The sequence below is a fragment of the Myodes glareolus genome, chromosome 10 (genome assembly GCF_982192425.1).
Source record: "Myodes glareolus chromosome 10, mMyoGla1.1, whole genome shotgun sequence".
NCBI classification, from domain to species: Eukaryota; Metazoa; Chordata; class Mammalia; order Rodentia; family Cricetidae; genus Myodes; species Myodes glareolus.
This window is the reverse complement of record NC_142035.1, coordinates 38,601,238-38,627,563: the sequence shown is the minus strand read 5'-3', so window position 1 is coordinate 38,627,563 and position 26,326 is coordinate 38,601,238. Positions and strand designations below refer to the sequence as shown.

The 26,326-nt window shown below is 39.2% G+C and overlaps 1 protein-coding gene across 4 annotated transcripts in view; it reads right to left on the bottom strand.

Moving 5' to 3' along the window:
* Positions 1–2,638: 2,638 nt before the first annotated feature.
* Positions 2,639–26,326, bottom strand: part of Tasp1 (taspase 1) — a 234,580-nt gene continuing 210,892 nt past the window's right edge. For all 4 annotated transcript variants that reach the window (XM_048455440.3, XM_048455441.3, XM_048455442.3 and 1 more), the window contains one exon: positions 2,639–3,598. In XM_048455440.3, coding sequence (XP_048311397.3) covers positions 3,506–3,598 — 93 coding nt within the window. In that variant the 3' untranslated portion in view covers positions 2,639–3,505. The remainder of the gene's footprint in view (positions 3,599–26,326) is intronic.

The following is a 26,326-nucleotide window of genomic DNA, read 5'->3' as shown; positions in this document are numbered from 1 at the left end:
AGGGCCTGCCCACTGACTCAGATGCAGATTTTTCTCAACTTTGATGGCACATCTGGAGTTGTTTTGGAGAAGTGCTAATTTTCTGACAGCTATGGCAGGCTGTGTATAGAGACCGGGAAAGTTTCCATGCATCCCAGAGATGTATCCTCTGGCACAGAGGTGCAGATATTCACCTTTAGTTGTTTGAGGCACACTGAAAAAGTACAGTCTAAAGACAATGGTCTTCTGAGATGCCCCATTTAGGACTGAGAATACTGAGTCTCTTATAGGTTAGAGGCATCTAGGCCAGTTGTGGGTCTCTTTGATGATTACCATATCCTGCAAACAGAAGCGTCTCTGATGAGGGCTGGGTTGTACTAAACTGTGAGGATAAAACAGTGAGTCATCAGGAGTCTCTTTAATATTATGTCCATTTAGCTTTCATGCATTTTTAAAATATACATTTCTAGGATTAAAAAAAAGCTAGCAGAAAAATTCAAAAACACATCAAAAATTTTATCCACCGCGATGATGTCCAATTTATTCCAAAGATGCAGGGATGATTCAACATTTGCAGACTGAATACGGTATTCAGGTTAAACAAACCTGAAATTGTTTATTCAGGTTCAGGTACCGAATGAATAAACAGCCCACTGTATAATTAGACTAAAGAACAGAACACACAAGACCATCTCATCAGCTGCTGAAAAGGTCTTCAACAAAATTCGGCTTCATTCAATAACAAACATTCTGAGAAAACAGAAATACAGGGAACATATCTCAACATAATATAAGGAATATACAGGAAGCCCATAGCCAACATCATCCTAAATGGAGAAAAATTCAAATAATTTTCACTAAAATCAGGAACAAGACAGGATGTCCTTTTCCCTTCATCCACTGTGTCAAAAGAACAATTATGTTATGGGGATTGTAAACAGTTCAAGGAGATGACCTCATATCTGTAAATCAAAATTAATTACTTTTGCTCCTAAAAAAAAACACTGGAAATTAACATTTGGAACTTATTTATGCATATTGCAAATACAATTCCAACAGGCATATAAGCAGATATCCCAATTCATGTTGACATTTAGAAGAAGAGATCAAAATATAAGGGGACTGCTACAGACAGACCCATGACGGAGACAAGCAAGGATGACAAAGTCACATGGTCACCACTGTTCTGGAGAGCGCAGTGCACCACCTGTGTGAGGAGTGTTCACAGACTGGCTCTCACCAAGTCCTGGAAATGTTCCACTTTCAAACTCAGAGCAGGGTTACAGTGATGTGCTTAAGGAATCCAGACCAAGTTTTATTGTAGTAAAAGATTAAAGCATCTAATTCTTGGCTCCTAAAAAGATTGAATATAGGCATAACAGTCAAGGTCATCGACACTAAAAGCAGGCTTCTTGAAATACAGTTTGAGAGCCTGGGTAACGTCTATGAACTGGAGAATAAATTTATTTAATTATTTGCTTCTACCTTTTCTACTTTTGTGTGAAGCCGATTTTACATCTGTTGATAACTTTTCGGTTCAGTATCTGAAACTGAACATGACTGTCTAATGAAAGAATTTATAAACACACTTCATTTTTGCCCCCCCCCCCCACACTCCACAATATCTCTTACAAAGACGTATTTAGAATACTGGAGAAAAGTCTTGATAGACTGTTCTTAGAGGGGTAGTAGCCTATTGTGCTGACCAGTTTTTAAACTCTTCATAAAAGGGACCTTAAACAAACTCAGACTTTTAAATATGAATAGAGTTAAGTCAGAGGAGATGAAAGAACTGGCATTCCTAGTGAAATCGGTCAGAGGACTTTCAGACTCCACATGTCCTGATAGTTTTATGTGATCCAGTCCAGCTCCTTTAAAAAAAAAAATCCTGCCAACAGGTAACAGGTCTTTGAAAGCATTTGAAACCAAAGGCTCCCCACCAGCCAGTCCATCTCTTCCTAAATTCTTGGCCTCATTAAGAATGAGAAACAGATACTATGGCACCAACCTGTCTACGAGAACACAGCGAGACAAATGTAATTGCCCGTACAAGGAATATAAATCAGCAGCTTTCAAATCATTCATATTTACACCCTCTTCATTTTGGTTGTCTTTCCTTTATAATTTGGCCATACGTCCATGTCAAGTATATAATTTCATCTGAGGCTTTATCAGGTACCGCCCAGAGCCATGATTATATGTTGCAAGGAAACTTCCTCCCCCTGAGCAAGTCTATCTTTAGTATCTTCTTGATAACCACTTCTTACATAAAAAAAAGAAATAAATAAAAGGAAAGTCTGGGTTTTCTTATGTGGCTCCAGAGTCTCTAAATATAACATTTAGGAGCAATTTATCAACCGCCACCATTGAGCTTCCAGCTGCCGTTCCAACTGTTCAAAGCAAAGTGTTTCTGCTTATTCCCTTTGTTATTTTTATCAAGTTGCAATGGAAATTGTAGGTGTTTCTATACTGAGACTTCAATCACCTTAAGTTTGACTTCCTTCTTGCTAGGGTTGACTGCCGTTTTATGGAGCTTGGCCAGTAAGATGGGCAATAATATAATTCTGGAAGAAGTAATTTGTTTTTGCAAAGAAAATAAGACACAAGTCACCAGTCTAGGATTCAGAAGATGAGTCTGCAACAGTGGCCACACGCTGTCCCCAGTAATATGCTTTTATTTTTGTACCTTTATCTTAAAAATATATTTAAACAAGAAACAAAGATATTGAATTTTCCCATAAACTTTGCTTTCTTATTTACAGTGTTACATTGTAAATAACATTCCATTATACACAAATTAAGACTGTGCATTACTGAACATTCTCTTTACATATCCTTTCATAATACAGTACACACGGCGCAAAGCTATGCAATACTTAAGCTTCAAATAGCTCGGGAAAGAAGCACAAACTTTATCAATAAGACTATTACTTTAAAAGGTTCTGACCTTAATTCTCCACTAGACTGTTTCACTGAAACCATTCTTTGTTCAAGGAAAAATGCCCTGTATGAGGGATGAGAACACAGTTTAAGTTACCACACCAACCACTTAAACTGACACTGTATTATTGATTACTCTTATTAAATGGACCACAATGAAGGTCAAGTCATTTAAACAAGGAGATTCACTCTTCAGTTCAGACACATTGTATCAACCACAGTTGGTACCTTTTTATGAAATTAAAGTTTTCTACAACTTTAGGTTTTACTTGTAAACAGTTAAAGCACACATTTTGTAAAGATTTGATCATTCTCAGTCATAGGTTACACTTGGGGAGATCCTGTCCCATCAGGGAGAAGCAAGCACACAAACTGCACACAGATACACACCCACACATGCTCCCGTTCACCCATCAAAGACCCGAGTGTCAACCAGCACTAAGTATAGCAGCACTTGTGTCCCAAGCAGTGCCCGAGGTTGCAATAGGAATTACAAAACAAGGAAGATAAAACACCCAAGTTCAATTAAATAGTCCAAAGCTCAGGTTTTGAAATGCCTCTCAGACACTTCACATTCAGCCCGGAGTCAGTTCACTGGGCTCTCCAGGCGGCACACTCCACCTTCGATGGCAACCGACTGTCCGGCCACAGCACCAGGAGGGAGTCTTGAAATGTGAGTCTGCGGAGAAAGAGACAGGGAGCGTCAGCAGTGCCAGCACAAGCCCTGCAGCTGCCAAAGGTGATGCCAGCTCAGGAACATCGTGTCTTCACTTCGCCTCTTAGTGTCCACTGGAAGTATGGTGGGAACATTTAGGAGGGGCAAGCCCTCTTGGTTTAAACTGCTCAGGGATGTTCACTGGGCATCAGATACAGTCAAGCACAGCACCAGTTCATAGGGCTGCAGAGGTAATGGAGAGGCCAACACCTCAACAGCACAACACAGTCTGGATTCCCACGAGCGGTTCTGAAGGCAACTAAATAGAGTACATTCCAGCCATCTAAAAACAGGGCAACTGTGTACAATTTGTCCTCTAAATTCTGAGAGAGAAAGAATATAAAGCATGTTTTTCAGGTGTAATTCATTCTTTCACCAACTAAAGTAGCTTATAAAAAATCAACAGTAAATAAGAAATTAACATAACAGTAAAAATTTAGTGAGGGAAAAACACAAAATCGAGGCTAAGGAGGTCTGTCTCGGAGTCTGACTGAGGCTGTGCTGCACGGCTTCCTTGTGGTTTATGTGGTGGACGGGATCACAGCCTGTCAACTGCTCAGGTGAGAACATCTATTCTCGGCACTGTAGCTAGGTGGCATTTCTCCTGGGGACTGTCATAAACAGGTCACTGACTAAAGAGGCGAAGAGACAACATCTGTGTGCCACACAGTAAGGATTCGTATGGGCTGAGCATTGCAACACCACTTAAAGGAATCCGGTATGCAAGAAAGAAAGTAAATGCTGATTCGAAGCATTTTACACAATCTGGCTGAATCAAGAGGACAAACAAACGTCAGGATTTTTAACCAAGAAGGGGGAAGGGTGCATACTACTCTAATTCTTTCTCTCAATAAACTTTGCCTAAGGACTGAACCTAAGTGAGTTCAAGGCCATAGATGAAGTTGCTAGTTGAAGCTGGTAAATTGGCCAAGGGCAGGTCTGACATGCTTTCGTGAAACAAAAACAAAGTAAACGTGTTTTAGACTGAACAGTAAGCTTGTTGGTTCACAGTCTGAGGGTGGACATACTACTTTGACTAAGTCCAACAAGAAGAGTAGATATAAAATAACCTGGGAAGGTCTAGAGAATAGAAAATGTTCTTTGAGTACTTAGCTTTTGTGTGTTCAAGTCTGGAAGCAAGTCTGTTCAGGGGTGAGGCAGGTTGACTCTGGAGTGTGATGCTGTGTGAGGCAGGTCCCTTACACACAGTAATCCCAGACTAAGGCCCCTGGGAGCCATGTTGAAGAATCTGGTCTTATTATTATACCTGGGAGCCAAGTGTTGTCTTAATACATGAATATAACATTCCTGAGACAAGCTTTTTATGAAGCTTCTTCAGTCCCTAAAGAGTAGTTACTAGGAGAGGGAGAGTTTGTCCTTGCTACTCGTGACCTATATAACACTATGCACAAAAAGCTCAACTCTCACAGTTCCCAACATTCGGCATTGATAAGAACACTGATCATCAGGAGGTGGAAATGTTCCCCATTGGTGTCACCCATCATCTTAAGGTCTTCTTAAACAAAAAGGATCCCAAGATGGTAAAAGTCCAATGGGTTTCATTCCTACTCCATCTACCTGTCATCAACACAGGCATGCAGCCACAAGAGCTACGCAGAAAGCAGAAACACTGTGGAAGAATGTGGTAGGTTTCTAAAACCTTAAAGACAGAATGATATAACAGTCCCACTACCGGGATTGTTATAAACTCCCCTCACAAAATAAAGGTGGTAACTCAGACAGTGTGGATAAACCAATGTTCAGTCTTCATAGCAGCGCTGTCCACAACAGGCACAAGGTGGAGGAAGTAGGATAAACGGCTATCACCGGATGCACAGACAGAGTGTGGAATGTGCACAGGATAGAACATTATGAGTCCTTAAAAAGGCAGGGATGTGAGGAACATGAATGAACCTCGGAGACATTATCTTATGTAAAATAGGCCACATAACAGACATCAAAGAACTGAGATAGTAGGTTCTACTAATATGTGGCACCTAACAAATTCATAAACATTAAAAGTTAGAATAGCAGCTTCCTGAGGCTGAGAGAAGGGAATGGGGTGGGGTGGGGTGGTTGTAATGGGTATAGATTTGCAGATTGGGAAGAAAAAAAGTTCTGGAGATGGATGTGGTCACAGCTCCTAACAATGTGAATTATTCAGTGCTTGATAAGGGATTCACATGATAAATTCTATGTATGTATAAGCCGCAATAATCTCAATCTCTCTCTCTCTCTCTCTCTCTCTCTCTCTCTCACACACACACACACACACACACACACACAGAGAGAGAGAGAGAGAGAGAGAGAGAGAGAGAGAGAGAGAAAAGAATGATTCATCTGAAAGGAGGAACCTCAATTAAGAATGCCTCCACACAGCGCCACTGCCCACCCTTCCCGTTGCGGGACCAGGCTGTGCCAGGACACAGCATGGCTATGGTGACAGCAGAGGCCTCCAGAAACTATCCAATCACCTGAACCTCAGTTTCAGTCCTGCCTACCTCAGTCTTGCCTGCCTGGAGAGGACCAACCATCTGAACTTTGGGCCCATCTACACCTGGAGGAGTGATTGGAGGCTCAGCCCAGAGCTACACCAATTGAAGGAAGAGGGATCCACTGCAGCACGGGCTCTATCCATACCGACTGGAGGAAGAGATGGGCAGACAAAACGGTAAGAATGCAGTAAACAATGCAAAGAGCAACACAGCACCACCAGAAACAAACAGTTCTAGAGCAAGAAGACATGAATGTCCCAACACAGATAAATCATAAAATACCAACATTAAAAATAACTTCATGAGCATGATTGAAGCCCTTAAAGAGGAAATGAAAAAATCCCTTAAAGAAAAGAGGCAAACAAAAAAATTGTTGGAAGAGATCAATAAATCCCTTAAAGCAAAGCAAAAAGCCTTAATAAGATCCAGCTGTAAGGCATTTTCTTAATTAGTGATTGGTGGGAGAGGCCCCAGACCATTGCGGGTGGTGTCATCCCTGGGCTGGTGGTCTTGGGTTCTATAAGAAAGCAGGTTGAGCAAGCCATGATGAGCAAGCCAGTAAGCAGAACCTCAACCTGGGCTCCCCATTAGCTCCTGCTTTCAGGTTCCTGCTCTGCTTAAGTTCCTGCTCTAACTTCCTTTGATGATAAACTGTGATGCGGAAGTGTAAGCCAGATAAATCTTTCCCCTCTGAAACGTGCTTTTGGTCATGGTGTTTCAATGGAGCAACCCTAACTAAGACAGGGATTAACAAGGAATTAACCTATGATGGAGATCTTTATGTCTACTCATAAATAGATTGGAATGTTTTTCACAGGTTAGTTTAAAAAGAGAGAGGCTTACAGGAAAATCTGTCCTCAGACTTCCTAGAGAATTATACAAAATCCACTGGGACATCAGGCTTCACAGACTAAAAAGAATAAGTTAACTGATGTCATTAAAGAAAGACAATATAGCCAAACAGCCTACAAATTGAATTGGGGATGTTAAGTCTTAAAGGAACAGATTTCCTGTTGTCCAAGAGAAAGATCCTAAACTGGAAGGAGTAAAATCCTTTATTGTGGGCACTGTGGGACTTGATGTGCTTCAAACAGCATGCATGGCCAGTCTAGGGCCCTGGCAATGATACCACTCCAACACAAAGTTTATGACATCAGAACACATAAAAAAGCTGAGTCAGCCACTAAGTTTCAAGGAAAGTTAGGAAGGTTAGAAGGGGTAGGAGTAGAAAGCTCTGGAGTAACAGTACATGAGCACAATGCTACAAAGACACAACTAGGCTCCTCTAAGTTCAGCTACTTGTACACAAAAGAAATAGTCAACTAGATAAAGCACTTAAACTAAATAAGTTAGATTTAAAAAATTGTTAGCTCTTCACACTCCTTTCACCAAATCACCACTTAGTACAGGTGGATTTGCAATTCCAAGAATTATTTTCAGCCAGGTGGTGGCGGCACATGCCTTTAATCCCAGTACTTAGAAGGCAGAGACAGGTGGATCTCTGCGAGGACAACCAGGGCTGTTAAACAGAGACAACCTGTCAAAAAAAAAAAAAGCCAACCAACCAACCAAACTAAAACAACAAAAAAGAATTATTTTTGAGTGAGACTGATATTGTGGGTAGCAAAATAGCTAACTATATTAATGACAATACTTTGCCAGTTCCACCCATCAGCATGATCTCAGACAAAAAGTGATTTCATCCTGAGTTTGTCTATACACACTCAAAGCTTTAAATGTTTCCATGGATGTCAAATCCTAGAGACAGTAGCAGCTGCTACATGTGCTATCGGTTGTTACATGAGAGCTAATTTCCAAGTTTCTCCTACAGCAGTGTGTCTGAACCTCCAGGCTCTGAATAGTCCATTTTCTACAATGAACATGGCACCTCCCACCTTCACTGTAGTGGTACATAACTGTAATCCTAGGATTTGGAGGTTGAAGCAAGGAAAGTATGTTAAATGCCAGCCTTGGTTACAAAAAGACAAGCATACATATGTGTAAAACTTTAGGTTCGGTCTATAGCAACTAGAAATATAAAGACTAACCAAATATCAACAGGATCTGTGTGTGCATGTGTAGAGCCCACAGCACGACACCAAGTGTCCTCCAACTCTCAAGCACCTTATTTTTTTGAAGCACAGATATTCACTGAGCCTGGAACTAACAGACTGGGCAGACTACCTGGCCAACAGGCCCCAAGCATCCTCTTCCCCACCTCCCCAGAGCTGGGAGTAAGCTGTCACACCCAGATTTTCATAGTGCTGGGAATTCAAACTCAGTCTCTTGTTTGTGTGGCAAGCACTTGAACGATTAAACCATTTCCCAGCCCCCAACAGAAAATTTTAAATTGAGTATCTTTAGGGACTATGCAAACTTGTGTATTTTTACAAGCAAAGGCAATTTCGCAAGGTAGATTCCAGCTATTTAAATAATGCAATTTTACTGTACTTTAGAACTAGTGAGAATGGAGCAGGCATATTCATTGGGGTGGTTTCTCATTGTATAGTGATTGCTCTCTAGTACATCCTGACTCTGCCAAGGAAAAGCTTCCCCTCGTTACCACCTTAACCAAGCAGCTTCCCCACTTCTGTGCCAGCCATCTCAGCATTTCTCATCCAGTAACTCTTGATTTTGATTTATTTTCAGTCTTACGGCTGTCTAATTGAAAGTCAGTTGGAGACAGAAGTTGCCTTATGTGTACCTCAGCATTCCCTATGCCTGACAAAAAAACACGCTCCGAGACACTCACTGGGCAGCGACTTCAACACACCTTCCAGGGTTGTTAATGTACACAGAGGATCCTGGGGTGGGACTCACCGGGTTAGTTAAAAAGTCAATCAAGTTATTTCCCTGCAGTAACAATTCTTTTTAGATTTTCATTTTTAAAAGCACGGACTAAATTTTTCCTATTGGGGAAACAGAAAATTACTGAAATCTGACTAGAGACAGAACTTGGGCTTTCCCAAGCTGCTCCTTGGTAGTGGAGTCTCGCGCCTGGACAGCTGTGTGGTTCTTGCCAATATCTTGAGCAGCAGAGACAGCCTTGCTGTTAAGGAGTCTGAAGAACTACGACTTGTAGATAAGCTGACTGACTGCTCAAAGCCAATGTGGTCAGGGTGGAAGCTCCTTAAAATTCCAAATACATTCCGCATCAGAATTCTAAAGTGATATTTTAAAGAAAAACTTTAATTACTTGATCTAATCAAAAAATAACCTGATTACTTCCTATTGCTCATACATTTTAAAATCTTTTAAGAACACTTCAGTGCCTGCTCTTTTGAAGTTTCTAGGAAAACTACAAACAGGATTTAATTTTAAACACATAGTTTCATTTTAAAAGTAACAAAGCCTTTATTTAGTCACTATATTTTGATCCTCTGCCTTTTCACACACAACTGTGTTTCCACTTTTAGACTTGTAGATCCTCTGTGAAAGTCAAAGGATGATCATGAAGTCATTACCCTACTTTGGTGGAGTTAGGAAAACATATCTAGGCAGACACAATAAAAAATGAGCTCTCAGAAATATTTTGTTCACTGTTTTTGCAATTCTGGAGCTTAATCCTCCTTTTCTTTATAATGTAGAAAACTTGAGTTAGACACCACAGTCAAAGTGAGGCAGACATTTAGAAACAGAAAAAAGAACACATGGAACACACTTAGCAGTGGAGAAACTAGATTTTCAAAAGACAAAGTAGAATAGCTTGTCACTCACTAACAAATACACGAATTTCATAGAAATCTGCACAGATATCATAATGGCTATGTACAGACTAAGAATGCCTTGGCTTCCTGGATAGATCTTTTTCTTCTGGGTAAAACAGACTCCTCTGCAGTTGGGTATGGTTATGTGACAGAAAGGTCAGGAGACTGTAGTGAAATGCATCATCACAAGGCTAGCAAAGATTTTCATGTGCCCCAGCTTTGAATGATCGTGATGACTGTGAAGACAGGAGTCTGGGACTTCCACATCACCACTAGGAGAGGGGCTTGCTAAACAGAAACCTCAATTTTTCATCGTCTATAAATGAGAAATATACTTCCACTATGTTTAAGTAATTATGTACTTTCTAGATTTGCTTGTTACAGCAGCTTCTGTATCTCAACTAAGGCAAGCCAGGCATTTCCACCTACTATGTGAACTCTGTTGGTTACTTAACTTCTTGGACTTCCATATTCATGAATATGAATGTAACACTCATCATAAAGCTGGTAAGAACTATATGAGATAGTGAATGCAAAGAATCCTGTATCAATAAACGTTAAATATTACTGTTCAAACAAACACGCAGCCTAACACAAAATATGCAGGACAATTTAAAGACTATCAGCTAAACCATATTTTGGAAATTTCATTTGAAAACTGTGCTAAACAATCAACTCATCAGAGCTAGGGGCCACAGAGGAAACGTGGGAGAATGCTCACCGATCACCTTCTTACAGCATGGAACATTGTTGGAAAAACAGGATAGACTATTAAAGTGACCAACAAATACAAATTCTGGGGGGAGAGAATTCAGACCGTAATCTATAGAGACTTCTAAATGACAGGGTTAAAGCCAGCAATGCTTCATAGGCTTCAGTCTCCACCATCTTTCGGCTCAAATGCCCCCTGCACTCCCCTCTACCCATCCACCCGCCTTCTTGCTGGTCCTCAACCACACAGCACACATTTGCAGCAGGACCATGGGTTGCGGTCACTGCTAAGTTTTTCTTCTAGCATTGGTGTTATCTCTTGCTCATTTCTGCCAGGCAATTGCTCAAAAGCTACCTTCTCTAAAAAGTTCACCCAGGCCCCCATCTGGGCTTCACCCACCAGCCTTTCTGCGGCAGCAGTTTATGGAGTCTCACCATCACCCAGCCAATCTGGGACGGCTTACTCATTCATCACGTGTGTCTTCTGGAACCGAAGTTCCATGAGGACAGGCAGCTTTGCCTACCTGTGTACTCTTTTCTCATTGGCACCTGAAGTGGCCTGCACATGATGGGAACTTAATATCTATGTTAAGTGAAATGATGAATGTTTCTAAAATGCGGGGGCACGGGGCATGGAAGGCAAGATTGGCTGACAATTGATAACTGCAAATTTGACATTTAAAACTTACTAATTTCTTATATTTTAGTGTTTTTATTAGACTAATAAGGGTGCTTTATTTTGAATATGTTTATATAAGTCAAATAATCATGATATTGAAGTTGTGTACTCTGAATAAAAATGCAAGTCTATATATTTCCCCGATCCTGACATAAAATATAGAAATGGTATCATCTGACGTCACCCATTCATTTATTGTGCAGTTGTCTTCTCTTGGACCTGTGTGTTCCAGAGAGCACTAGAGACGTCAGCAACCAGAGTCATGGTCAAGTAGAGACTGTATGCCTTGCTTATTTGTTGAGTTGTTACTTTTGTGAAATTTTGATGAATTCAACAGCAGGAGAAATTTGGAAAGCACTAGGACAAACTTGTTTGCATGTGTCTCTTCCTTCTGGAAAGCAGGCCTCTGCTTTGATAAGATGTGGGCAGCTAACAAGCACACTCGTTCATTACCATACCCTTATGTAGAGAAGACAGCTCCTACCCGCTACCATTTTATCATGTCCTGTTAAATACGCTCTATTTTTACACTGTTAAGTCCCAGAACTTCTATTTTTTCATATAATGATAGTGCCACATGAACTTTCAAAATATAACCTGGAACAATATGCATGTTTATAGAGTAACAACTTATTTAAATCTAAGTTAAACTTGTCTTCTGCATTTTCCACTCTGCTACTTGGGCAACATGAATTTGGTTAATTGAGACTGCAATACAGGCTGAACACACTTTACATCCTTAACAAGTTTAGGTCAGCTTAAAACAAAAGTACTGTTGGTGGGGGAGGGCAAACCATAGCACACATATACAGGTCAGAGGGCAACTTCTGTACTCAGCCTCGCTTTCCACCTTCACATGGGCCCTGGGCACTGAATTTAGACCATCAGTCTTGTGTGTCAAGTGCCTTTACCTGCTGAATCGTGTCTCCAGGCCCGACATAGTCACTTCATACTTGACCCAATAACAGTCATTCTCAGTATTCTTTTGCTGGCATAAACATGATAAACATTTAAAAAAAACCACTGCAGAGAGAAGCTGTGTCTCGGTGAAGCTGTTCTGATTAGCTTTTGTTAGCATACTTCTATTGTGGGCTTTCTTTTCTCTTCTGTCTCTTAATGACTTGAATCAAGAGACACTATTACCTCCATCGGTTTCCCAGAAGTTTCTGCCCATCTCTTTCAAGAGCTGTCTTTCAGGGAGACATGACTTGTGAATAAGAATATTCTAAGCATTCTTTGTATGCAGCATTAAACCTCAGAATGTAGTTAACTAAAAATAGTTTGGACCTCAGATCTCATTATGAAAGCAGATGTACTCAAGTAGCTGACAACTGCATATGTCCTTTCTTAACACAGTCTAAGACGGTGTGTATACCTTATAGAATAAGAACTCATTACTATTCTTACATTTTTATTATCATTTTTTGCCTACATGTATGTCTATGTACTGCATGCATACCTGTTGCTGTGGAAGCAATAAGAGGGCATCAGATCCCCTAGCACTGGAGTTTTAGATGGTTGTGAACTGACTTGTGGGTGCTTGAAAGTGAACCCAGGTCCTCCAGAAGAACAACCGGTGTTCTTAACCGATGAGCCATCTCTCTAGACCCAGTGCCGAGGGTTTTAACACCTTAAGACACTAACTTCATCTAGCTTTTATTTATCCTGTTACTGAATAAAAAAAATTCCACCAATATCTTAAATTAAAACTGAAAAATAGGCCAGAGCAATCCCAAGACATTATTCTTACGCTTAGCCTAACAAATCAGAAATACCAACGAAATGAGGAATTAATGACATATGTTATTATTTTGCTCTAAGTCCTCCCCACCTCATTTTCTATGCAAAATATACATGACATAAAGAATGCACTGGCAAATGTAGACAAAACACAAAGACAGTATTATGGTAAATTTTATTGTTAATACTGAAAGCTACGGAACGGGTAATACATTCTATTGTTCTCACATATAAAAATCATGTCCACAGAATCTTAGAATAAGATGAAATGCTGCCTGATGAGAACAGCATGCCCCAGCCCCAGAGCTGCTCTGGGGTCTTCTCTTACTATGCCTGCTGACACCACACTTCCATTAGGGGCAACATCACACAAGAACTCCCTCCCAGTTTTCCCTTGAAAGCCCTGTGAGGCAGCCCACAAAATGTGGCAAACGCTATAGTAAACCACTACCCTGCTGCTCACATGGAGATTTATTCTGAATATTCCCTTTGTTAAAGGTGATAAAAAGCTCTCCAACATTTAGCAAACATTTACTCTGCACTCTTAACAGGGGACAGGGGGATAAAGCACACATGGATTTTGCTCTAGGACAATATATCTTTATAGGATGTAAAAACCAGTCCCTTGTGAAACCTGACTAGAAATACGAGATCCCTATAATTATGTAATGTTGCAGAGTCCATACTGCTTCTGAATCAATGAAATCTCAAAATACCACTACTGGTAGACAGACGTATGCTACACCTATTTTTTTTTTCAAGGAAAAAATAGAGAAATGAGCAGGATAGAATGGTACTGTGGTTTGCTTATGGTTAGAGAGGAAGTGGAAAAATTGAATCATGAATGAATGTGTCTGGACTCCAAATTTAGGGCTTTCTACTCCCACAGTGCCCTAGCCCAAAGGATTCTAAATCTAACTCGTTGGAGACACACCTTTACTGCAGTGGCATATGCCCAAAAGTTTTTCAGAGTAAAATATGGCTTTCTTAGAAAAGCTACTGCACTGCCACAAATTTTAATTGTTTAGAATGATTCTGCAACTCAGAGAACAGGTTATGAGCTACTGCTGACAGGTTAGATAATCTCTAGTCACTAGTTCTCTGGGATTCAACATTCTTATAAGTTAAAAGAATTGTGTTTAAACTGACTCAACAATATTGAGTTGAGTCTGATTCTGACATGCATTAAAATGTTCCTGTAAATGTAATTTAAAATAATTTTTAAATACCATATATCTAAAACTACATGTTTTCATCAAAGAAATTTCTTTGAATCCATGTTATAGATTTTCTCAGTAGCCCTTCTAGTGAGAATTAAAATCACAATCGGTTCTAGACATTCTTTCCTCCTTTCCTTGGGTAAAACCTCAGCTTTGGAAGTAATGCTCTTAGAATATTCTCAAGACCTATCAACATCCAAAGCAGGAGACTGGCCTTTTCAGTCTACACTGGGACATGGACTCATATGGCCACAAAGGACCCTGCCTCTGACACAGCAGACAGGAAATGGTCAGCAAGTATATACTCTACAGGCTATGAGCAGATACACACCTGATGTCACCTAAATGGTAAGTCCTGAGATCTTGAGACCTTTTATAATCTTTACTCTGACTAATATTTTTATTATAGAGTAGAAGGGGAGAGGGGAGGAAAAAAGGGGAGCAGAAAAACGTATAGTTCTGCTGTAGGAAGGCTTGCAGCTTGTGGTTACCCGCCTACTGGGGCGTGGCCTCTTATACTGTATACACAGGTGCAGAGCTGGTGTCTGCCCGTTTTTGCTTCTTCCTTTTCGCCAGCTGCTTGTTTGGATTGTTGAATTGCGGGATTCGATCTCTGTCCACCATCCAAGCAGAGAATTCTGATTTGTGAGTTTACCCCTAAATAAATAACTACCTATTTTTCATTTCTGAGCTAGTGTGGGATTTCTTTCAAGCATCTGTTTATCACTTGGTTCATTCATCATAGCTCAATAATAACAATTGAAAAATTCGTATTACATTTATTTAGTGTGTCTCTCTGTGTGTACGCATGTGGGTGAGTGCTCATGCATACATACACACATGCCGTGACATGAATGTGTAGGTCACGGGACAATGAGCTGGTGCTCTCACACCACCATGTGGGTCTTGGGAATCAAACTCAGGTGATAAAGCTGGGTGCCAAGTGCTGAGCCATCTCACTGGTCCTTTGTTCTGATTTTTAAAATACTTTTCATTCTTTTCTCTAAAAATCTGAAGAGGAACAGATTTTAAATGAAATATTAAATTTTAAAAATCAGTATATATTCCATACATTCTACACAATTACAACTAGGCAGAAATAAATCACAGTTCGATGTGCTAAGAATACTAAATGTTAAGTAGCAGAGTAGCTCTCTGAAATTACAAAACTCACTCAAGATCAGGACTGGACATCCTCTTGTTATTTTCTTAATTACGTAGCAAGGTGATTTAATGTTGAATATGGCAATAAAAATAATAATTAACTAGCAAAGTATAGGTCATCAAGGATGTGACAGAAATATCCCCGTAATACTGAGTAGAGTTGAATTCTCTTCTCTCTGAACCTGGCTGCATCTCAGAGTCCTTTGCTAGCCCTTCTTCATTCCCAATGTGTAAATGTGAAAGTTCGGGACTAGTGTCTTTTCCTTTCTGTTTGTAATCACTCTCTTGCTGATCTTACCCAATTTTTCTTCTCTATAAAGCATTTTAAAGCTGAAATTCACAAACACACACCTATAGTAACTGTTCTAGCTAGTCTTATGTCAACTTGACACACAAACTAGATTATTTGAAAGGAATGAACTTCAAATGAAAAAATGTCTCCATAAAATTCAGCTGTGAGGCATTTTCTTAATTGTCGATTACTGGGGTGAGGCTCAGCCCATTGTGGGGGATGCCATCCCTGGGCTGGTAGTCCTGGATTCTTTAAGAAAGAAGGCTGAGCAAGCCATGAGAGCAAGCCGGTAAGCAGCACCCCTCCGTGGCTGGTAGTGTAAGGGACTTGATATCTCAGACACATCTCCACTGGGGAACAGGAGGTACTATGCTAAGAGGAAAGCCCAGTGTGGTAGTTTGAATGTGTTGGCCCCCATAAGCTCAGAGAGAGTGGCACTATAAAGAGATGGAGTATATGTATAACTGTGGAGGTGGGCTTTGAGGTCTCATATATACACAAATATCAGTCCCCAGAGTTACAATCCTGTTGTCTTCTGATCAAGATGCAGTCAGCACCATGTTAGCCTGCACAGTGCTATGCCCACTGCCTTGATGGTAATGGACTGAATGTCTGAACTGTAAGCTGCCACCTTAATTAACTGGTTTCCTTTATAAGAGAAGCCATGGTCCTCATGTCTCTTCACAGTAATAGAAACTCTAACTAAGGTAACTACCCTACAGATTAAGGTACAATTAACCTCAACCCTTGCATAGATATTGCAAGTTCCTCTTGGGTTTATAAGGAGAAGACTCTGGCTCATCTTTTCCATAGTAAAGGCAGCAGTCAATCATCCTTTTTCAATAACTTTTGTGGGATGCCTTGATATCCTGGGCATTTCTAGTAGGTGAAAATCCAAAACATCAGTTATGGTCTCCTGTGTGGTAAAGCTGACTTTTGCTGGACCCCAACTCTGGAAAAGGGAGCATGGCAAATGTCAGGGAAATCCTTCTTGCTACTCTGCTTCTCTCTGTTCTTCTTAGCAGAAGTCTCAAAAGCAAAACAATTAAAGGTTCCTTGTAGTCTCTCAATGCTAAGGACTGCAATAAGTCCCTGATAGTCTATATTAGCTATCTGATTTGAAGGGGAAAATGCATTCTTGTCATCCTTGATGAAAATGTTGCACATGATACTTTGCCCCCAAACATGGAAACTTAGCTAAAGTGTGAGTTGTTAAATCTAGGAACTCACACATCAGGAGTCCTCACCACACAGAGGTATCACACTGCTAGACCACGAGCTTGTGTAAAGCTGTAGAAATCTGTCATGTGTCATTCAGAGTCTAGGGTTTACTCCAAATTGACTATAAAAAAATAGTCTTGCCAATGTCTTTCTTTTTGTATCACAAACATTTTATCAAAAATATTTTAAAGGAATAGTGTGGTGAGCATGGTCTAACTGTTCAAATTTAATATTCAAAAGAACTACCAGTGAAAGAAACTAGAGAACTACTATATTCTGTTTTTAAAAGACCGTTTAAAACATCACCTTCTAGCAATACTATGCTCAAGTTAAATAAAAGCTGTTTCAAAGTTCTCTGAGTATCTCCTAGCAGCAAAAAAATGAAATGCAATCTTCATTCTAAATTAAGTTTCTTTTACCGCTTCACCACTGCAGCAGACAGTACAGTGCAAACACACAGCATCGCGGTGACAGCTCGAGAACATAGAGTGAATCGTCAGTACCGACCACTACTGCAGCCAGTAATATTTGAAAGGAATGTAAATAGAGAGACAAGCTCAATCATGGCCACATGTATCAATTAATCAATACGAAATTGTTCACTCTTCACCGATTTATAGTATTGCCTTACAAGTGGCACATAAGAGTATTAAGGTGTCATAAAGGAATTTTAATCCCTAGAATTAAGCAGAAAAGACACTCTTAGTGAGATTTCTAAAGCAGAAAGAAACTATGTTCTCTTATAGCTCCACTAAAATTTTACATGATGCAGAGCTCCTTATATTAGGACATTGGCACGTGCACATGGCGACTCTACAAGCACAACAACTATTCACTGGCAGAGTGTGTCTCATATTCTTCATGCTATCAGTTGCTTCCTTTTTAGGAGTCCCTTTTTAATGGTATGCATTCATTGCTTGGTTTCTTAAAGACTCCTTCTTTCAAATATACCATGCACTCTGGCTGTACCCACTCCACTCCAGTTTCCTCCCCTTGGTCCCCTTTTAGTCGCCTTCCTTCATTCAGTCACAGACTGTATTTTCAAATGAGTACTAGAATTAAAATGTGTTCTCGTCCACTCCTCTGTCTATCAGTTACCCCATCCACCAGACAGCACCAGAACCATATGGAGCCCACCCAGAACCTAGAGCTGCTTGCCTATCAGACAACGCATCCTACACTTTGACCAGGAACAGTCTTTTGGAGTGTGACTGGAACTGCATCACCAGCTGCATGACTCAGAACCTAGGCCCTGCTACCCAAGGGCCAGCAACAGAGCCTGGAAAACCCTCTGCAGACTTCACATCAGCAGATAGAATCTTCTAAGCCTTCATAGCAGATTAATTTTTAGGCTCAAAAGTTGCACCTCTCCCTAGAAGAGCTGATACCACTGCTGGCACCCCATTCACATACCAACAGAGTAGTTTCAAGACTGAAAACCAAGCACCATTCAGCTAGGTTACAACCTGACAAGTTGGGATAAGAACAAATAAGTATCCAAACAATCACTCAACAGAACAAAACCAGATAACAAATCAAAAATTATTCTCAATCACCTAACTCCAGATACCAATGTCCTATCACAAAACCACAAACGACATGAATCATCAAGACAATATTAACTCCTATAGAAATTATCACCCCACCCCATTGTATTGTTACCTGAGAAATGCAACACAGCTACTGCAGAAGATAATGGTTCTAAAATATAATTATAACATGCTCAGGGAAGTCAAAGAGGATATAAACAAATCCCCAAATGAGGATTGTGAAAATAAAAACAGTTCAATGAATTAATGAAAACAATTCAAGATATGAAAGTAGAATTAAGTAATGAAATATAATCTCTGAAGAAAAGAAAAAATGAAACAAAACTAAAATAAAAAAAACTTAGGGAAAAGAAAAACAACTAAGAGTAAAGTCTCATGAATAATACATATAGAAGAAAAAAAAGAAAAAAAGTCAAGGCACAGAAAATATTTTCATTAACATCATAAAGAAAAATATCCAAAGCTAAGGAAAGTGGGACCTATTAAAGACCAAGAGGCATACAGAACACCAAGGAGACAAACCAAAAAGAAACTCCCCACATCACAGAATAACAAAAACACTAAATGTCCAGAAGAAAGAAAGAAGACTGAAAGAAGTGAAACAGAAAGAACAAGTCACATGTAAAGAGACACCCACCAAAACAATTAGCTGATTTCTCAAAGGAAATGCCGAAAGCCAGAGGGCCTGCACTGGTGTTCTACTGGTTGTAGAAGACTGCAGGTGCCAAGCTGCTATATTCACAAAACTAACAGCTATCCAAAGGAGAGAGAAGCACTTCCCGTGGTAAAAAAAAAAAAAAAAAAAAAAAAAACAGAAAAGTTGAAGTTAGGTGAGTAGAAGGCAAAGGGGGAGGATGGATATGGAAGAAGTAGGGGTGAATATAATAAAAATATATCACATAAAATTATCAAGGGATTAATGAAAATTGTGATTAAAATGTATTCTACCTATATTTAATTTGAGGCTCAAAATCTACAACCACTCTTAAATGTCTGTGAAACAGGCCTGGTATAAGACTAGCAAAATGTGATGGTTCTAAGTGATTTTCTACAACCGCTACTGTCTCTATCACTATCACCACTACAACCCACCACACGTGACGTCACATCTACCACATACATTACACTTACACTTTTACCTACTTCTCGGTATGCTATCAAAGCACCAGAAGTATCTATCCCTCTTTAAGATGAGGAATTGTGAAGCAGAGCCTGGTAGCTGTGATGTCCCTTATATTAGTGAAAACTGTCATGTCTGCTTACGACCACCGAGAAGTTGACTCTGAAAACAAGTTGTGTTCTCTCACTTCGTTCCCAAGCTTATTTATGTCACGAGTCTTCTCAAATCCCTGTCCTGAGTCCGGCTGGTCTCCTGCCTCTGAACCAGGGAGAAGGAAGACAACAAACAGCTAAGGATATAAAAACACTGTCCCCTTGAGAAGAGTCAGAAGGTGAACGAGTCCAACAGTGCTTACAACTGCTCATTCCACGATGCAAAATTGCACACAGTAGGAAGGGAAATGCAGAAGCTCATGCAGAAGTTTGTTTTGTCCTGACTGGATTCCACGTGGAAACGCCTCAGTTGATTTCGGCTATATATTTGTTAACTGTCTAATTTGATGATGCAGTCTACCTAATTTGATCTTTTATTTGGAGCCTTGCCAAAGGGATGTTGTGTTCCATATGGGACCTCCAGCTGACCAGCCTAACTGTGCTAGATGTTTGAATGACCTGGACCTGACAATGCTACCGTTTGACACTTTGTTCGCTCACTCAATCGGGCCACCTCTGTCACCCCTCTGGGTATTTAGAGTGTCTGATTTGATGCAGGCTTGCAATCTGTTTGTCACTTCTATCAGCTACTTGCTATTTATACTTTTATTTTGTTCACTCATTCAAAATCAAAACACGGCTCTCAATTCTACAGAATGTACAGAACAGTGGCAGACACCGACTAAGGAGACTGAGACAGGAGGATCATGAGATCTAGGCCAACCTCAGCTTCCCAAGGAAGCTCAGCCTAAACAAACAAACAAACAAACAAATAAATAAATAAATAAATAAATAAATAAATAGAAATTGGGAATCAGACTGGGAACCTGTCACAGGTTATAAACAGGGGCTCATATAGAAACTCAAGTCTAATTCTAGTGTCATTCTTCGCATAGTATTCCTATTTATTATGGTTTTCAAAACATAGCGGTATAATTTGCATTCCATAAAATGCATCTAAGTAAGTCCTTTACTTAGCATCATCATCTGGATGATTTCTAATAGTTTATTCACAAAACCAAAACATAAATAGAAAACTTTATGCATGGAATATTCCTACTATTACCCTCAAATTCCCTCAGGCCCTACTTTAAAAAAAAATTTTAGATTTCTAGAACTGTTTTAACTTTGTCAGTACTGCACATAAACGGAAAAATTCACCAAGTAACCTTTCTGCGCCGAGCTTGGTTATTCAGCATAATGCTCTCCCCATTTTTAAGATGTAGAAGAGAATTTATTTAGCTTTCTGAGGCTTTATCCTTGGCACAAGAAAGACCTTACTCAAGGTTTGTAACTATTTAGGACAATTTTATGAGGCCAGAGAAAATTAATGGCATCCAAGCTTTGTGAGACTGGGTACAGCTTGGTGGTAGCATGCTTGCCTAACATGTCTGAGGCTTTGGATCCCAGCCCATACAATATAGGGAAAAATATTTATAGATGTATTACTATCGATATTATGAATTAAGTAAAAAAAACAACAACAAAAAGCAAAAGACAAAGTACCACCAAAGAGAATAGATCCATTTTAACTTGGTTTCATATTCTATATTCTTTTTAATCTTTAAAGACATTTTCTGAGTGTAAGTTCTCTTTTTTTTTCTTATTTTGTCTCAATAGAAAGTCATTTACTGTATGTTTAGTCTTCAACAGGAGGAAACAGTCATTGAGTAAATTGTATACTAAATAATCTTATAAATGTTTTTAAAAGGTCAGAGAATTAAGAATAGATAAGATTATTATCTCATTGATTCTCATCCAATTTCAGAAAAATCATTTTCATAAATCAAAAATTTTGTCTGAGAAATTCTTCCCATTCCTAAACCATGAAAAAAAACCCATGAAAACAGGAAATCTGTTAGTTTACTACAAAATTGTTTTTAGTAGTTTACTAATAAGTGAACAATACCATTTCCAGAAAACAAATATTATTGAATAAAAAACACAGTGCAAGGCATCAGATACCGCCCTACAGCTATAAATCAGGAAGGCCCCAGAGGGCTCGGAGAGAGCACAGGCAACTGTCACCTACTGCTGTGCACCACAGCTATGGAGTAAGCTGCTGCTGAAGATATCACACACTCCGGGCAGAGGACAGAGAGGTCAGTATCAAGCTCTCTGACAAGTTCCTCCACACAGCCTAGCTTTCACAGTGCCCAAAGGTGCTGTGCAGACTGGCTGGGAGAGAAGAGCAACGGCCTTAAAAATGGACCCTGCATGCTGCAATACCAGATTGCCAGGCAAACGCTAACAGAGGCACTATTGTTATGGGGTAGTGCTTTCAGACTGGATGTGGGACCTGCTCCACAAGAGGGAACTTAGTGCAGGAACAGTAATCTCAGTCAAAAGCCCTTGGCGAGGAGATCTTAGGCCCTAGAGTAGAATCCACTATTGCCATTTTGCTCCATTGTCATGTCGTTAAATTATCTTCTAAATATTTGGTTTTAAAAGTATATACATGGGCTGCTCTCAACCTTGGCTAGACAGGCCTTTTTTTGCAGTGGGCAGCACTCAATGCAGAGATGCATAGACGTCCTGAATACGAAGAGTAAGAGACTGAGTGTTCAGCTTTAAACGGGAATTTTTTATCAACATGCTTCTCCCCCAACCACAGCTCAGAACACCATAGAAAAAGGAGGCAGAACCAACTTCAGGGGTGAAAGGAAATGCCATTTTCTAGACATGACATGGCCACTATACTCATAAACTCAAAAGAATTGTGGTTCCCGGCACAGACCTGCATAAGGTAAAGACAGCAGTATCCCAGCACAAGTGGGAGGTGCCCCCAGGCCTCACCCTTTACTGAGGAGCAACAGAGTTAAGAGCTGCTCAGGGAGAGAGAGCACCCTTTTTTTTTCAGATGACTACTGCTAATCCCCACAATCGAGTGGATGGCCCTATACACCTATGTATACTTACGGGCAGCACAAACTGAGTTTAATGGATTATCAGAAACAGAAAAGAAGCATGGCCTGTTGGCTCAGGTCTACAATCCAGCTACTAAGGAGATTCTGAGTTCAAGGAGATTCTGAGTTCAAGGACAATTCAAAACAGCACTCTCCAAACACAAGAGGGCAATTGTACATAAGGGTTCACAGCAACTGTGACTGCATGCACAAGGCCAAGCCAGACAAAATTCCAACATAGATGGGGAAGGAAGCTGTGAAGACATACATACACACACACACACACACACACACACACGCGCGCGCGCACCTGAGGGCCACTACCAGTTGCCAAAAAAAAAGTTTGGGCTTGTGGTTTACTGAAATGTTCATGTAAGAGCAAATGAAAATCCTAATAAAATTTACATAAAATTAAACTGATTTCTTTCTAATATAAAATTGCTGTTAATTCTTTGAGAATTTCATATATGCATAGAGTGTACTTTGATCACACTCACCCCTTCTTTTTCATATCTGGCTCCCAAATTCATATCACTTTTTTTTATTACCCACTGAGTCCAATGTGAGCATATTGGACACCACGGGGGTGGAGCTTCCAGACCAAATTTTAAACTACTTTATCAATTTCTTAATTAAAAAAAACAATGTTGGATTTTTGGTTTAGCTTGCAGATAAATTTGGGGAAAAATGGTTGGCAAGTACTTTATTTTCAATTCAAGAATAAGACATATTTCTCCATGCAGATTCATCTGAGCAAGGCTTTGTAGTTTTAAGAGGATAGTTCCAAAAAATTTCTTATTCATTCCTGACCACGTGAAAGTACAGGTTTTAAGAAGTCCTTCCCAGCCCGTGTCTCTGGCTTCGTTTTTCTGCTTCACTGCACTAGCTGAGATTTCTAGGAAATACCATGCAGGGTGATGAGAGTAACAAGAGCAGACCTGCTTTTTCTGCATCCCTAGAACCAAAAGTCCTCCAGGTTTCAATGACTACTATGATTTTTAGCTATAAATTTTTTTTGGTAGTTTTGTTGTTGGTGTTGTTGTTTTACTTTAAAAAATATAACTAAGGAAGTTCTTCCAATATCTGGTATTTTGAGGGGTTTATAATGAATAGAAGCTGAAAAGATAGTGTGGTATCAAAATAAATCAAAATAAGCATATATTTCTTCTACTTTATTTTGATAATGCAGTAATTACACTTGTTATTTTTACAGTTTTAAGGAAAAACACATCTATCATAAAATCCACCGTTTTAAATAAATGTCCAATCCAGTGGTTTGTCAAGTGTTTGTAAAGTTGGACAAATTTCTAATTTCAGAACATTTTCATATCCTTGAAAGCAAACTCGGTTTCCATACTCCCCTCTTCAGCACTCACAACCACTAATCTCTTACATTTGTTTCTATGAGTTTTTCAATTCTAGACACTTAATGCAATGAAATCATGAAATGTCTGGTCTTTTTCACCTGGCTTCTTGTACTTAGCATCATGTTTTCAAGAACTCTGGAACTATCCTGTTGTAGAACTTCATTTCTTTTTGTGATTACAAAAAAAAATTCACTGCATGAATACAACACATTTGTTTATTCATTCATCAACTGATGGACATTAAGTTGCTCCTACTTCTTAACAACTATGATCAACCCTGGTATAAACAAACATCTTAATTTTCTTTAGTATATACCAAGGAGCAGACCTGCTGGGTAATGTGGAAATTTTGTTAAAAACCTCTGAGAAACTATTATGCTGTTTTTCAGAAAGGGAAACACCTTTTCCATATTCTCACCAGCAGTCTATGAAGGTTCTATTTTTTTCCCTAATGAACTTATTCTTCTTTCCTATAGACATCATGTTGGATGAGAAGTAGAATCAAACTATGGTTTTGATTTGCAGTTCCCCAATGAATATTGACAGTAAGAGTATTTCCATATACTTACTTGCTGCTTGTATACCTAAACTAGAGAAATGTTTATTTGCATCTTCTTGTTGAGTTACAGGAATATTAAGTTTATTCTGAACTGATGGCAAATACCTCACCAATGGCATTATTAACAAACTCCTATTCTAGGAGCTGTCTTTCAGTTCCTAGACCTTTGCAGCAAAGGTTTTAATACTGATAATAATTTATTCTCCCTTTTGCTGCATATTTTTTACGTATCATATTTTTAAAAACCACTGCCTAATCCAAGGGAAATAATGACAAGGGCAACATCTGCAAAATATGAACACAGCTTGATACACAGACCAGAGGATATTACAAGTAAATATTTCCTAAGTAGCTAAAATATTTAAAGCCAAAGACTGGTTAATATTCCAGAAGACACCTTAATGTGAGGCATGTTGATAGTGACAAAGTCTCACCTCTCAGTTTTAGCCAGAGAACAAACCAGACAGTGGTTTAGAGGAGTGTAGTCACCCATTCAATTCAGAACAGGTTATAAAGCAAGACTAATACTTTTGAACTGTATAACTTAACTGCAAGGCTCACAAAATGATCAGATCTGACTTACATGCAAGTGATATATTTTGAAGCATTTTAACTTAAAATAACAAAAACATTATGAATAGTTTAAGTATCATGTAATACTTACCAACACTTTACCTGCTGTCAGCATTTTGCTCCACTTACTTGGTAATTTACTATCCACATTTTTATTTACATACTACTTTTTTGAAACATCAAGATTACAAGCACAAGTCCCCACTTGCTAGATACTTCAGGGCATGCTGCCTAAAATTATGGATATGTCCCAATAAATCATAACAGATATCAATTTTAGTGAATTTATAAACATTGCAACTCTTTTTGCTAGCCATATTTCAAATTTCAAAGTCTTATTTTGCAAATTGACCTAAAATGTAGTATTCAACCTGGAACACTTTCTCTGTCCTTATTTTTTCTGGCATTTAACAGTTTTTTTATACCATCGCCCCCTTTTATTTTCTTCCCGGCAAGCTCTTCATTCCTGACTTGTCTATCTGTCTGTCTGTCTGCCATCTCTAAGTTCATGTTATGCACTTCCAAGTGGTAAACGACACAAATGACACCGTCCTTCTCAGGCTGTCACACCCAGAGGCACGTACACTGTAAGCCGGTTCCTCAACAGTGACCCTAATTCTGAACACACAGTCTCAGTGTTGCTTATTTCTCCATTATGCAATTACTATTTTTCCCCAGAACTAATAATAAATCTCTAGAGAGATATTCAAAGTATAAAATAGCCCATTCCTCTTCAAGGATAAATTTTATAACAGTATTTATACTGTTGTTATAAAAAAGTAACCTCTATATATAAAAGAAACCTAATTCATTTAGGGTGAGAGTTATGTGCCTGAATCAATTCCATGCCAGTTTAAATATGTTTTATTGCACTAGACTATGTGCACTGAGTATTTATGAAAACTGCTCATTAACTGCCCAGTCACTATAGAAAATGGGCAGTACAATTTTTAGACCTAACTAGTGTCAATGCGCTCATGTTTGTTCCATAAAAATAAGTCTATTTATTTTATGCCAGAGAAGGGGGTTATAAATTAAATGACACAAATTTTTTTCGCTTTATCTTTTAGAAAATATTATTTTAAAAATGTACAGAGAAACCACCTTCATTCAGATTATCTACGATTCTGATCACAACCCCCAGTTACTCCTTACCTTTTCTGAGCTGTGTGACTTTGAGGAGAGTGTTAATTCAAGGCTTTAACATGAATTAATCATAGCTTTATGTAAAACGTT